General features: G+C 35.0%; 1 protein-coding gene across 1 annotated transcript in view; it reads left to right on the forward strand.

Moving 5' to 3' along the window:
• VWC2L (von Willebrand factor C domain containing 2 like) overlaps positions 1 to 14,611 on the forward strand; it is a 151,492-nt gene that overhangs the window by 20,733 nt on the left and 116,148 nt on the right. The window contains exon 2 of the mRNA XM_021703227.1: positions 1,976 to 2,105. Coding sequence (XP_021558902.1) covers positions 1,976 to 2,105 — 130 coding nt within the window. The remainder of the gene's footprint in view (positions 1 to 1,975; positions 2,106 to 14,611) is intronic.

Raw genomic sequence — 14,611 nt, forward strand, 5'->3', positions numbered from 1 at the left:
AATTGTTTGACATGATATCCAGTAGTTAATCATGTCAAAAAATATTGTTTGAATCAGAATGGTGTCTTTATCAGTTGGGACTCTAATAGTCCAATAAATCTTTCTCAAAGGCCACAGTTACTTTGAGGTAAACATTTTGCACTGGAAAATTTAGGGGCTCTTGGGGATTTTTAACGCCAGAATCAGTCCACTAGAGTTGTACAGATCAGCCGCTCCTTCAGCAAGAAAGGAACCAGCAAGAACAAAGAGTCACAGCTGTGGGAGGGCAGGGTGTGGAAGTGAGATTAGTGGTTCCTACTTTCTCTCATATTAGCAATAAATGCAGGCCAAGTCCTTGCTGTACTTCAGAAGGCCATGCAAAAATACTTGTTTGCAATTAATCAAGGAAAGGGGGACATCTTCGGATCATTTTGCTTGGAGATTTAAGATAACACAATGGGGTTTGAAAAATAAGGAACAGGAGAGCAGCAAGAATTTTCCTTTCTCACAGTATTTCTCACATTTTCTCCAACAAATAATGAGCTGTAGTATCAAATCTTTTCCTTAGTTTACTGAGATTATTCAGTAGAGTAGCTTCAGGAAAATCCCAGCCCTTAAGATGATCCAACAGATTCTGTTGAGATACTTAACCCATTTTGCCACACAGTAAAGAGCTTAACTGTACCCTTCAATAAATTTATTGACCATGTTAAGAAATAGCAATACTTTCTGACAGATTCTATGTCTAATTCTCTTATTCCCACTAAATTTGAAAGTAAAATAATTGAAAGCCAGACTATCATTCTTTAAGCAGAAGGCAAAGGTAAAATTAATTTGAAAATAATTCGTTGAAAGATGTTCACCCCCACGGACTCCCTGAGTCAAGAAGCACTGATATTATCCAAATAGTCAGGTTCAAGAAGAAATAAGAGCTGACATGGACATTAGCCACTGAGACAAAAGCAGAGAGCTTTAATTAACACAGTTTGCAAGAGAGGAAATATAGCCCTGTGGCACAGGACAAGAGGCAGAATTTTCTCAGAACAAATGGCATGATTTGAGAAATATAGACCTGTATAACTTCCAAGCCTCCAACTTTTTATTCCAGAACTCCAAGCCTCTGTTTCATGAGAAAGGAGAGCTAGAACTTGAGAACTTGAGAAAGTCACAGAGTGGTCACTGCTTGAAATGATTTGTGGTATTAGGCAGTTTCTAGAAAAGAAACAGAAAATCTCAAACTCACTCATGGCTGGTAAGTACTGTTGAGTCAAAAATTGTTTTCTGCCCTTTTTCCCCCCTCTAAATTAATCACTTTTCAATTCCATTTTTCGAGTCTTTGACTCTTAAGTAGTGGCTTTTTAAGTCAATCATTTCAGTTCATTCATAACAGCAAGCAGGCAAGATGAAAGTTATTCACTAAATCTTTCAAGAGGCAGTACCTGGGTGTTTGGATCCCAAATGCAATCTCTTCTAAAATTCATATTGGAAAAAAAAGCCATTTAGAGTCTAGGTTAGTTTGGAAAAGAGTTCCTACAAAGGGTAAGGATGTCCATTTACCATTTTCTTTTTTCTCAGTAATCTTTGTCTTTCTTGGGGAAAAAAAAAGTTGACAAATGGCAAAAACTTATTTCACGTGGTCCAGTATCATTCCTGTTTACCAGAGGAAGGCAGAGCAATCAGTACATCTGGAAACCAAACCAGGAGGTGACATACTAGTTGTCCAAACATTTCTTTGGAAAGTAGGAATATAAGTCATAGGAAGAGTCATCCCAGTGTGCTCCAATTGCTCACGGCAACCTGAGTGGCACACGGCGACCCACTGTGGCTTGGATTTCCAGGTTGCTTTCCATTGGGGAAGAATGAATCATACACATGGTAAATGGAGTTAATACAGTAAAGCCAATATAAACACTGATGTTTTATCTTCTGACAGCATATGAATGTGCAAAGCATTAAGTTATAGGAGAAAAGGGGCTAATTTTAGATTTGTTCCTAGCCCTCTCCATGTGAATGGTGTCGCTGTGAGCCCAGCAATGAAGTTCACTGTGTTGTAGCAGACTGCGCAGTTCCTGAGTGTGTCAACCCAGTCTATGAACCAGAACAATGTTGTCCTGTCTGCAAAAATGGTAAGACCATACTGCATTAGCTTTCCAAGAGGGGTTAGTGCGAACTGCAAATATTTCACCACTGCCCACCATTCGATGCAAGAGCCCTCTAAGATCTGCCTGGGGTTCTTCAATATGGGCATGGCAAATTTATATTTTTATCCCACCTTAACATGAAAATAAACCAGCAATGGGTGCATCATGAAGCTTTCCATCTGGGGAATTAAATCTCTTATAAGCTGACTTTGTTGTGATCCCTATTATTTACTGTTGATTTATAGGGAGGATATTGGAAAGAACACAGAACCACCTTTTTGTAATGACTTAATTTCTCTCTTGGGGAGGCTATGAAGCAGTTCACCCCATTTCATGGTGCATAACCCAGGAGAGAGAGTAGGGTAAGTGCCAGGTATTTTGCTTTGGGCTTAGAGAAAACTTTAGATTTAAAGTTAAATTATTAAAGAAATACAGAATTCAATCATTAATGCACTTAAGTTGAAGTAAGAAAGACTAGAAGATTTAGGGCTTTTATTCTAGGTTTTTATTACACTGGAATCTTACTCTCATAGTAATTAGACAGATGAGAACTTAGTTTATAAGATTATGGGTTCTTTTTTTGGCCCTAAGGAATAGAGAGGTTGAAATGCCTACAGTACGCTGATATGCTGGTCACTCAAAATCAAGGTGATGCCACAGAGAAGACAATCCAATGCCACAGACCCAGGACAGCATATCAGCAAAGCTAGTATCATGTTCTTCCTACTAGTCATGTACTACCAAAAAAATAATGCTATGCTAGATAACAATCCACAAATGCCCCCTCCTGTCATTAATACCTGCTTGAAAAAGTGGTTGTAGCTCTTAATTAAGCTGAGGTCAGTCTAATGCTGAATACCTGTGCCCTTCCTTGAGTTAGCAAGTGCTCATCTTCCTCTATCACCCACCTCTTTTTTTTGTCCTGAACTTGCCATTACGTTAATTCACCTGCTAATCTTTTTCTTTATAGAATTATAAATAGGAAAAAGAGGTATCTGTTTAAAGAAAAAACAAAAGCAGTTCTGGTTGTTTTTATAATAAGTTTTGTGTTTTAGTGTCTTCCAAAGGACTTAGGAAGAACACATGACATTTTTGCAGACACAGTTTTACTATTTCTGATCATATGAATCCAGTGAGTTGAATATTCAACTGCTCACTTGCCTTCTCTCTTTATTCTTATTCCTCTCATCCAACTGACCTGTGTCATAGTGACCATCTTTTCTGACTTAGAAGGTGGAAATAAATATCATCCTGAAGTCCTAACCTATCTAATATATGTAAAGATATATAATTTAAGACTTTATACTTTTTAGAGGATTTTGAAGAAACTGGAAAAGATCCAGGGAAGAACAATAAGATGATTTAATGGTTGAAAAATAGGACCTATGAGGACAGATTCAAGGAGTTAGCACAATTTGTCCTGAAGAAGAGAAAGCTCAAGGGAGACCTAACTGTCATAAAGTATATGAATGTTTAGTCTAAAGTGGAAGAGGACCTGTTATTTTTCATTTTCTCCAAGGACAGAAGGAGGAAAAAATCAGCTACCTAATCAATCTTTAAAAATAGGATTGACAAGTCTTTGACTGAAGACTGTTTTTTTTCTAGAAGCAACTGTCTAAACAGGTCCTTGAGGATCCTCTCTTCCGTAGGTGTCCCTGGTTGGCTTTGTTTCACATTTATGGTAAACAAAATTATGCTTATAGTTAAGAACTCTCATCTGGGCATACTTAGAATACCCACAGATTGAAAGCATACTAGACCCTATATTTAAAACGCAGGGTTTACACATACACTACCACATCCTCCTAGTGACCCCACACCAAAGCCTATAATATATCCAGAGTTAATGTCTACATCAAATGTCACATCATCCACTACAAATAATCACCTTTAATTTGATGTCACCCAAGATTATTCAACTTCTCTCCATGTGCCAGAGTAGAAATTTATCTTCAAATGAAACCCTCTTTGTATAAAAACATCATATAATAAATGGACTTTAATTGTTCAATTATTTGATTAGTCACTCATTATATTCCTGAAAAACACGTTAAGAGAACAAGATTAGTTAAGTTTTCCAGAATTTTGTTCATGACACACTATAGTTTCTGTTCCTTTTTGCCATTTCCAAGCAAACTTTTTTTCTTTTTTTAATAAGGGAAATGAACCTGAATTGGACTTACTAGAAAGACAAACTCTGATTGTAGCATTATGACATATTATCTTAATATGAAGTATTAAGATAATATACTTCAAAATTGAAGTATAATCATTGTCAAAGAAAAGCATATTAAGGATCACTGAAGAATCCTTATGACCACCAATGATACTGGTACTTTTACTGAGAGAACAGACGGAGCCCCATCTTGCTTGCTCTCATTGTAAGCTTAGCCCAGAAAACAGAAACAGATGACCCATGTGTGGAAAAGCAGAGACGGGGGGAGGGAAGGGGTAGATGTTTATTATGACAGAATACAATTGGAACAATTTCTTAAATTTCCAACACATGGTGAGCCTTTTTCATTCTATACGACAAGATTAATTTGCCTATTATAGTGTAAACTCTTAAAGTGTGCCACTAATTTCTTAGATTAAAAAAAAAGAGATAAAAATGTACCCTATGGATTCAAGGTGCAGGCAATAAATCTTAATTTGTAAACAGCCCTATAACATTTTCTACATTTCTTAAATCTTCATAAATGTTGAACATTTTTAGTTTGCATAAATGCTGATTATCTTGCCTGCCAAATACTTTGCTTTTGCATACTAACATCAATTTCTCTGCCTTCCTGAATTATAACTTGCCAAGAGCAAGAGGCTATAAAGATGTAAAACAAAAGTTTAAAATGATAGAATTTACCACACCTGACCTTAAAACTCAATATTCAGCTAATATAAAAATCTTCATTCTCAGATTACTTAAGAGCAAACAAAACAAGAAACATTCAGGGACAATGTGAATGATTGGGCACAGAAAAAATAAGAGGAGAAAGAGGAAGGTACTTTTTTATTTGGCGAGGACTGGGGGGAATTGATGAAGGAATTTATTGTTTTTTAAAATATGATTAAGCCTTTGCTTCTCCCTCCTCTATATCTCTGCAAGAGCTAGCAATCCAAATGCCTTCCTGAAAAATATGACATTTCCTAATTGCCCATCTTTCCCCAAGATTGTGTTACTTTGACCTGTCTTTCAGCCTGAGTCCTTTCTAAGTGAATTAATGAAGATTCTTTATGGTTTTCTGTCTTTATAGTATAAAAAAAGTAAAGTAGCACAGCATTTGCTTAAAAAAAATTCTAGTTTGGAGCATCATATAAATATTTCAAATATTTGGTAAATGAAAATATATTTTATTGACAAAATATTTGTTCATTAGAACATCCAAATGACTAGCTGTATTTTTTACATTTGATCAGCCAGTGTGTCAGTGAGTTCCCTGTTTTCACTGGGATATATAGTTAGTCATTATTAATGGTTCTGAAGGAAGTCACTTTGTGAAAAATTGGAATAGACAGGAAGCACCCACAAAATCCTCCATACACACTAAGTGAGAAGGTTCCATATCCTTTTTAGCTAAAATGAAGGCCCTATTCAAATATTTAATTCCTTTTCCCTTATTCCCTTCTAGTTTAGTGCTGATACAAATAAGGCAGGAAATCAACTAGGCAAAAGAGAAAATGGAAAGGAAGAAGACAACGGAGGGGATGGGCAGTACACAAAAGTGAGAGAGACTTTAGAGGTGCCTGGGAGCAAACGTGTGACACATGTAATTGTTAAGATCTCTAATATATGATGAGCTCCTTGAAATAAATGACAGAAAATCAACTCTATAGGGAAGGAAATGGGCAAAGAATACAGAAAGGAAACTCACAGAAGAAAACCAAACGTCTAACATGTATATGAAAACATGCCCACCTCACAAGGACCAGGGACATAAAAATGGTAAAAATGAGATACCAAAATTGTATTGATCATAACTTGGAGTTCATAATACCCCCAATCTGCAAAGGTATTTTAAAAGGGGGTGTGAAAAGTAGAAACAACTTTTAAGAGGGTACTGTCCATCAAAAGTTTCATGAAACTTGAAGTCAGAAATCCCTCCTCTTGTACTTTTCCCCACATTCATATACTGCATTTTTACTACATTTTAAGAGCAAGACGGTGGGAGAAAACCTAATAGTCCTTCAATGGACAAATGAAATATATTGCAGCCTTTAAAAAGGCCCTACTGGCATTTTTTTTATTGCTATATAAAATAAGCAGGGAATGTATAGTAGACTATATATTATGCATAATATACTAAAATGTATTTTACATATAATACATACATTTTAAGTGATATACATTTAAAACATTTTAATTAATATACAATTTTAAGGGGTGCCTGGGTGGCTCAGACGTTAAGCGTCTGCCTTCAGCTCAGGTCATGGCCCCGGGGTCCTGGGATCGAGCCCCGCATCCGGCTCCCTGCTCGGCGGGAAGCCTGCTTCTCCCTCTCCCACTCCCCCTGCTTGTGTTCCTGCTCTTCCTGTCTCTCTCTCTCTGTCAAATAAATAAAATCTTAAAAATATATATATATACAATTTTAAGTAGATATTAAAATTTGCATGTATATAGGAAAAGAGCTAAGTAGATACACAAGAGACCATTAGTAATGATTCAATGGTTGCTTTTAGGGAAAAATGAGAAGGTAAAGGGGGGAAAGACAAAAGCTAATCTCTTTAAAACATTGAACCTTTACAGACTGATGATAATAAAAACAACAGAAAAGTATACAAACAGCTCACAAAATGCAAATGTTCAAAAAATATAAAAAGCTATTCAGCTTAATAAATCAGACTTCTAAAAAATTTTTTTAAACCCTCCCTTGTTGTTTTTGTATGAGGCATAAGGAAAGTTCTGGAAGAACACATGCCAAATTTTTAATAGTGATCCAATGATCTGAAGAGTAACTAAGAATAAAAGTGCAAAGGTAGAAGCAAAAAACTTTGATGTTTTATTTTATAAGCCTCTTTACTGAATGAATTTTCAAAAAAACTATTTTATTTTCATAATTTAAAAGGTATCAAACCTTTAAATAAAAGAATTCTAATGTTAATTAAACTCTTACAGAATTTTCTTTTTTCTGGAGTATCACACTGATACAAACTAAAGAATTCAAATTAAGAAAATAATAAGTGGAGGGCAACTTATAATTAGTAATAGTGAACTAATAAGATACAAAATCCTCAATCTAAAACCCTTGGGTTGTGGATTTTACAAAGAGAACGGAGTTCATATATCGTATAGTATATTACATGGCCAGTGGGTCTAGGTCAGCATTCTTCAATCACATGGACATTTCTACAACAAGAAATATAATAATCATACCAAGACTAAATAAATACAGAGTCTCACACAATCTCAAATCAGGTTTTAATACCAGCTGAGTTTTGGTATCAAATTCATGGGAAAAAATTGCGTTTTCAGAGACTGTGGGAATGGTGCTGCACATTTGTGTTAGCAAAAAGAGTCTAGAAGAGGATTAAAATAATTAAGCATCCTGACCAAGTGGAGTTTACAAAAAGAGTTCAATATTAGGAAATACATTAATATAACTTATTCTATTTCCAAACTAGAGAGAAAGATATTATTTCCATATATAAAGATATTAGACACAAATCAGCGAAAGCTATTAACAAAAATTCTTGATAAAATTAGACCAAGTGGATAATTTTTGCATGATAAAATTTATCTACCTCAGTCCAAAAAGACAGAATTGTGTTTAATAGGTAAACAGTAAAGGCATTCTCAATATAAGTTAGGAAAAAGACAAGGATGCCCACTATTATTTAAAGTTTCAGATAGAGAGTAGATATGAACTAGCTAATATATTAGAAAAGAATCATGTGATATGATTGTATACTTGAAAAACCCAAGAAAATAGACTGAAAACTACTATAAGGACAATTTAGTAAGATAACAGGGTACAAAACAAATATACAGGTCTCTCTCTCTACACACATACACACACACACACACACACACAAGAAATATATGTATCACTAAAATAAAATTGTGGCACTGGTATATGATGCTGAAATATCAATGAAATGTAATAGAGTTCATAGACCTAGCAACGCATGAAAATTTGGTATATGACAAAGTACTATTTCAAATCAATGGGAAAAGATAATTTGTAAAGGAATGGTGTTAGAACAACTGGATAGTTGTCTGAAAGAAATAATTTTAAACTTCTACCTTATCTGAAACTCAGGAAATTTTTCAATGCAACAAAGATTTATATATAAACTTATTTTCCAAAACAGTACAAGAAGAGAACCTGGATGATTTGATTTGTAATCTTGAAGTGGCTGTATTTTAAAAACAAACAAAAATCTCCACCTGGCAAAACAAAAACAAAACACCACTGTAAAAAAAATTAAAAATCTTAATTATAAATTATCACTTATATCCTAAAGGGTTAATCTCACTCATACATAAAGATCTCTTAGAAATTGATAGGAAATAGACCAACAATTCTATTTTAAAAATGGGCAAAGAATTTCAAAAGTCATTCCACCAAAAAAAAAATGAAATAAAAAAGTTTCAATTCTATTTTAAAAATGGGCAAAGAATTTCAGAAGTCATTCCACCAAAAAAAAATGAAATAAAAAAGTTTTTAAAACATATGAAAAATTGTCCAAATTTTAGAAAAAAATGCAAATGAAAATTTTATGGCTTTTTTTTTTTTACTTACACACTGGCACAAATCCTAAAATTTAATGACCTACTTTATTCTTGATACTGTGGTAAAACAGGCAAACTCTCCTGTTGGTGGTGGATGTATAAATTGGCACATCCCCATGTAAGGAAACTTGACAATATGTATCAAAATTATAGTATATGTAACTTTTACTCAGAAATTCTATTTCTATTTATAGTTATTTGAAATGGCAAATGAGCAAGCAGTGTTGTTGTTAATTTCCTATGTTGTATTTCAAGTTTTACGATAATAAAAAATGATTAGAAAACTTGTAAAAATAACTATAGATATAAATTTTCTTTTAACATGTTATTAGTTGACAATTAAAAAAAGAACTTACTTCTTCCTTTAAATACGCATTGAGATATCTGTATTGGATTGCAATTTAATTAGCTTCCATTTACCTTTATTTTTTTCATCTCATGTAATATATTTTTAAGCTTTAATTTCACATGGTTCAAAATTGTGAAAATAAATGTATTTAGCATCAACAGATTATAGGCTAGTTTTTAAAGAAAAAACATTAATATTAGTATTTGCAGGATATATATGCATATAGTTTAAAAATCACAAAAACTTACCAAGAACTATTCAAAAAATCAAAAGGAAATATACCAAATTTCTAAATGTGAAAACTCAAATTTGTTAGGTTGCTATTTCTCTAATGATAAATTAAATGGAAATCTTATCAAATTTTGTATATGATGTAATTTTTTTTTTGTAAGTTGACAAAGCTTGGAAAATTTAAGAATGTACTTGGTAAGGTTGGGCAATTCAATCTACCAGATATATTAAACTAATGTATAAAGATATAATAATTTTAAACAGTATAATAATGGAATAAAAATAAACATAAATAGATTAGAAAATTAGAAATTAGCCCACAATTTGGTATACAATTAAGGTGCCATCCAAGTATCTGGAGAAAGAATGTATTATTCTAAAAATATATTATAAAGGTTAATCATTTTTTTAAGTGAAATTACATTCCTGTCTCACCCATTGTAGAAAAGTTTCAGTTGGATTAAAGATCGAAATATAAAAAAAAATGATCTCATTAAGGAATTTTTAGAATACTGTAAACATTAACTTATTCTCAGGATAGGAATGGTCTTCCTAAACATAAAAACAAACAAACAAAAATCTGTAACAGGAAAGATTTAAATGCAAATTAAGTAACAAAGAAGATAATGTCCAGTTTGGGGAAGGTAAAATGCAACAGGCATTCTCGTGCCTTACTGGTAGGAGTGTAAACTGATACATCCTCACTGAAGGGCAATGGAAGTGTTCGGGACTTTGATCCATCAATGTCACATTTAGAAAGTGATTTAAAAAAATAATCAGATAAGCATATAAAGATGTATATAATGAGATATTACACAGTCATTCATAATAGCATAATATGGAAAACCTGAAACCTAAATATTTAACAATAATGTGGTTGTTTAAAAAACCACAGTATATCTACATAGACTGACTACTAAGGAAGTATTACAAAATAATATTATAGAAAAAAATTAAGGACATTCCGCATAGACACAAAGCACATGTTCAAAGTATATTATTAAATTAAACTATGGTCCAGAAGCCAATGCAAATATGACTCTATTTTTGTTAAAAAGAAAATATATCATACATATAGAAAAAGACAGGAAGAAATACTTCAAAATGTTAGTGGTACTTAAATCCATCGAGTAGGATAATAGAGGATTTCTACTTTCTTCCCTTTGCTAACCTACATTGTTTTTGTTTTTACATCTCCTATAACAAACATGCATCATCCCTGTGATTTACAATTACAGTTTAAAACAGAAAATAGACAAATTCTTTAAAAAGATCATGCACAATCCTTTCTCACTGTTTTTATAATTTAATAATAATCAATGATGTGTCACTTATTTGAAATGGCACTATGATTCCTTGTTATAAATTTGTACCCCATCAATTAATTAATAATTCTACCAGTTGACTTTCAACTCCTACAACTATGAGATTCTTTATAAAGTGTTTAGAAAATCTCATCACCCATTTTATGCACCTATTAGGGCAATGCAAAATATTCACTTAATTATTAGGGCAATTGCTAAAATATTCCATTTACATTTTCATGAAGCTATTTCCCAAAATCAGCCTTTTAAGTCTGAAAGTTGGATGCAAGTCTTTCACCTTAATTTGATATTTTCTCACTTCCTCTTAGGTAGACAATTAGTAACAGGTGAAACATACATAAAACAAACCCACGGAAGGTGAAAAATTTTCTGGCAATGGCACATACCCATTTGCTACAGAGCCCCTGAAATAGTTCATGATGAAAGAACAGCCTATGAAAGGCAGTTTTAAAGTCTGCATTTCATTGACTCCTTAACTGAAGGTCAGAATTATCATACTGGTATAAAGTAGATGTCAAAACATAGTAATTATAAGTAGCTACTTTAATGAGCCACAAACAATAATTTCCTATTGCTTTCATAAAGATTCTTCTAAAATATGAAGGGAAATATTTATATTTACATTGTCTTAAACCAACAGGATTCCCTCTTAATTCATCAGCAAATTAGATTTCAAAAACATTATTTTACAATGTTGACACAGTGAAAATTAATGCCACATTTATTTCCTGCTAATCACATCTTTTCTTTAATTATCAGGGATACCCGGCCCTTCAGAAAATGAAAGAAGGAAGGCCAACTCATTCAGAAACATGAACTTTTTCTCTGTGTTTCCTTCTTATCATATAGGAAATGCTTAGAGACTATTTTTTCCCTACATAAATATTTGGAATGAGTTCGGTCATCCCACAAAGCACCCACTTGCTCCCTTGAGAACAGAGTCGCATGCACTCCTTCGCAAGTGTCATGAATACAGTTCAGCACACCATCCCACGGGGTGCATGAGAGACTGGAGGAAGGGTAATGAACACACACGTACTGAATGTCTTGTTGCTAAACATTCGTATAACCTAAAAGATAATCTGGCTCAAAAATAGTAGTTTGGCAGAGTGTTGAATATATCTTCCAGAACTGACTGTGCATTTCTATTCTTAACCCCACCTTCTCTCTTATTCTTGAGCCTCTCTTCAGTTACTTTTCTATAGAATATTGCTGACTTCTAGGAATGTATATAGTAATCTCTAATTAAGATACTTCTATGAACCAGGGATGATGGTAAAAGGGCAATTGGGATCACTGATGGGTTCCATGGGAGCTGGATTTGATTCTAGGAGTAATTAAGTGGGGTTAGGGTCTGGCTGGGAAGCCAAAGCATTTAGTCTTGCCAAGATCCATGAACTCCTAGAAATAATCTTATCTCTCTAAGGAAGGCTTAAGTCATTGGCCATGGGAGAGCTTCATTGAGGGTATAGTACAGCTGCTCATCTCAAGGGTGTGGAGTCCAGCAGTCCACAATGACCCCTGAGCTCTTCTACAACCCACCCATCCACATAGCTCTGAGAGGCATCCAGAGAGACCAATGGGTCACTGCTGACCATAAAGGCACAAATTAAGGTACAGAATCTTGCTTCCTCCAAGCCTCCTCTCTGATATAGACACATTACGAAGTTGTCCTTCTTCCTCTCATGTCCACATTGGCAGGTAGAAGCTCAGGATTGTCAGAGAGGCCCAGAGCGAGCTGTGTCCCAACACCCACACCACTTTCCCCCTCACTAATTAGTGTCAATGTTGCACAGTCAGATAAAAATAAAACAAGGTTGTAATTTAAATAGTATCCCTTGACCTTTGAATTTGAATGTCTTCAGAAGCACTTGGGCAGGATGAACCTGGAGGGCCTCTGGGAAGGTTGGACTCTCTTTCTCAGAAGTTTCAGAGGCCTGGAGCAGGAGTCTCTGACAGACTTATCCCTGAGGCACAGATTCCCAGATTCCCTTTCTTGCAGAAAAGACCAAGCCTCCTGGTCTTTCTACATCCCTTGTCATTAGTGAAGAGACCCAGAACTCTGGGTTGCTCATCCCCCCAGACTCTCTTCCCCATATGGTTCTGGGGGCTATAAGGTAACAACCAAACCACCCCTTTCCACTCCTGTTCCCTGCTTTTTCATTCTCCATCACACCTATCATCATCTGCATAGTATATATCTTACTTATTATTTGCTTGTCCCCACCTCCTCACACAAGCATAAACTCCACACAGGCAACAATTTTTGTCTGCTGCTGTATCCCCACTACCTACAACATGTGGTAGGTATACATATATGTTTTTGAATAAATAAATAAACCCCCATATTGTGCCTTTGGAAGAGCTAAAATTAAATAAGAAATTTGATTCTTTGAGTTATTTTAAACTTAGTTACTTTTGAAAAGTATTAGTCTTCCATTTCATAGAGTTTTCCTATGGAGAGTCTAGGATGCTTTGCATTGACGGGAAGGAAGGTGCTCCTCAGAAGATTTCTTTCCTAATTTAAGTTTGCTTTAGTTTACCACCAAGATTAGTGGTACATATATTGATGAGAGGAACATTGACGTGATCTAGTAGAGACAGGCTGATTGCCAGGGGAAACTGAGTCCAGTTTGCTATGTTACTGCTTTATGATCTTGTCACAGATACCTAAAGCTTCTTTTTCTTAAGAACTGGCTGCATGTAACAAATGGGTCACTTTAGTGAAAAATTAATATAACACTTTAGCTAATATTATCCTTAATGGTATGTTTTATCTAACAATAGGGATTGGGCTTTTTAACAGTTAAAGAAGCCACAAGCATTGACTGAATATGTGATTTGTCAGTATTTGGTAAAAACTGCACTTAATGTGAAGACATGAAACAAATTCAGAAAATAGGATTTGATCCCAGGGGCAAAGGGAGAAAACCTGATTGCAGGGGATAATATTTAATTCTAGGAATCAGACTGTGCAACTGGAAAAGAAATCAGAAGTAGGGCTTAAACAGGGACAAAGGAAACTTGCTAACCAATGTCTTTTCCAGCGTATAGTGACTGGGAGACTCTCCAAGGATTGCTGTGGCTGAGGCAGGGAGCCCTTGCAGTAAGACCTCTGATATTTAAATGTAGCTCTGAGCTGCTTCAAATCAATTTATCAGAAATGTTAAACCTCTTTTGAAACATATTTATGGTTGGATGCCCCTCAGTTGAGAAAAGGGAAATGGGAAGTTCCTGCACGCATACTTATTTTGCTTACATGAGCTTCGTTTGTACAAGGTGATGGCACAGAGCCCCCATAAACGCTGCTGCTTGTCAGGGTAGATAACCAGCCAACCCTGAGTCCTCCCTTCCTTTCACCCGTCACTTTTATGTGTTCTGCAGAAAGGCCATAAAGCAAGCACACCTGTCTTCTGGAAGGCTAAGCTCAGTTAGTTTCCAACATCATTAAATAACAAAATGGTCGGCAGGGTTGTATCCAAATCTCCAAAGCCTGCCTCACTCCCAACTTTCTGTGTGAGGATTTTAAACAGGAGCAAGACGTAGGCACTAGGGCCTGATGTCATGTGATTAAGGTGTGGCGTTCTTGGTGTCGGCTTGCTTTGACCCGTCTGCTTTGATTTGATTTGATAGTTTCTTTAAGAGTGGAGACAGATAAGAATGAAAAGCAACGGCGGAGGAGAGCTGCAGTTATAGAGCACGCAAGCCTTTCCAGCCAGAATTCCTACAGGTCAATGGCAAAAAAACTTAATTGGATTCTGTTTTAGCTCCCAATAAATGCAATAGTTAGGTCCCTGAGCTTAGTGAAGCAATCAGCCCCTGATGCAGTGTCATCTGAAATGTATCCCCCTTCCAGCCT

Source organism: Neomonachus schauinslandi, chromosome 3 (assembly GCF_002201575.2).
Source record: "Neomonachus schauinslandi chromosome 3, ASM220157v2, whole genome shotgun sequence".
NCBI lineage: Eukaryota > Metazoa > Chordata > Mammalia > Carnivora > Phocidae > Neomonachus > Neomonachus schauinslandi.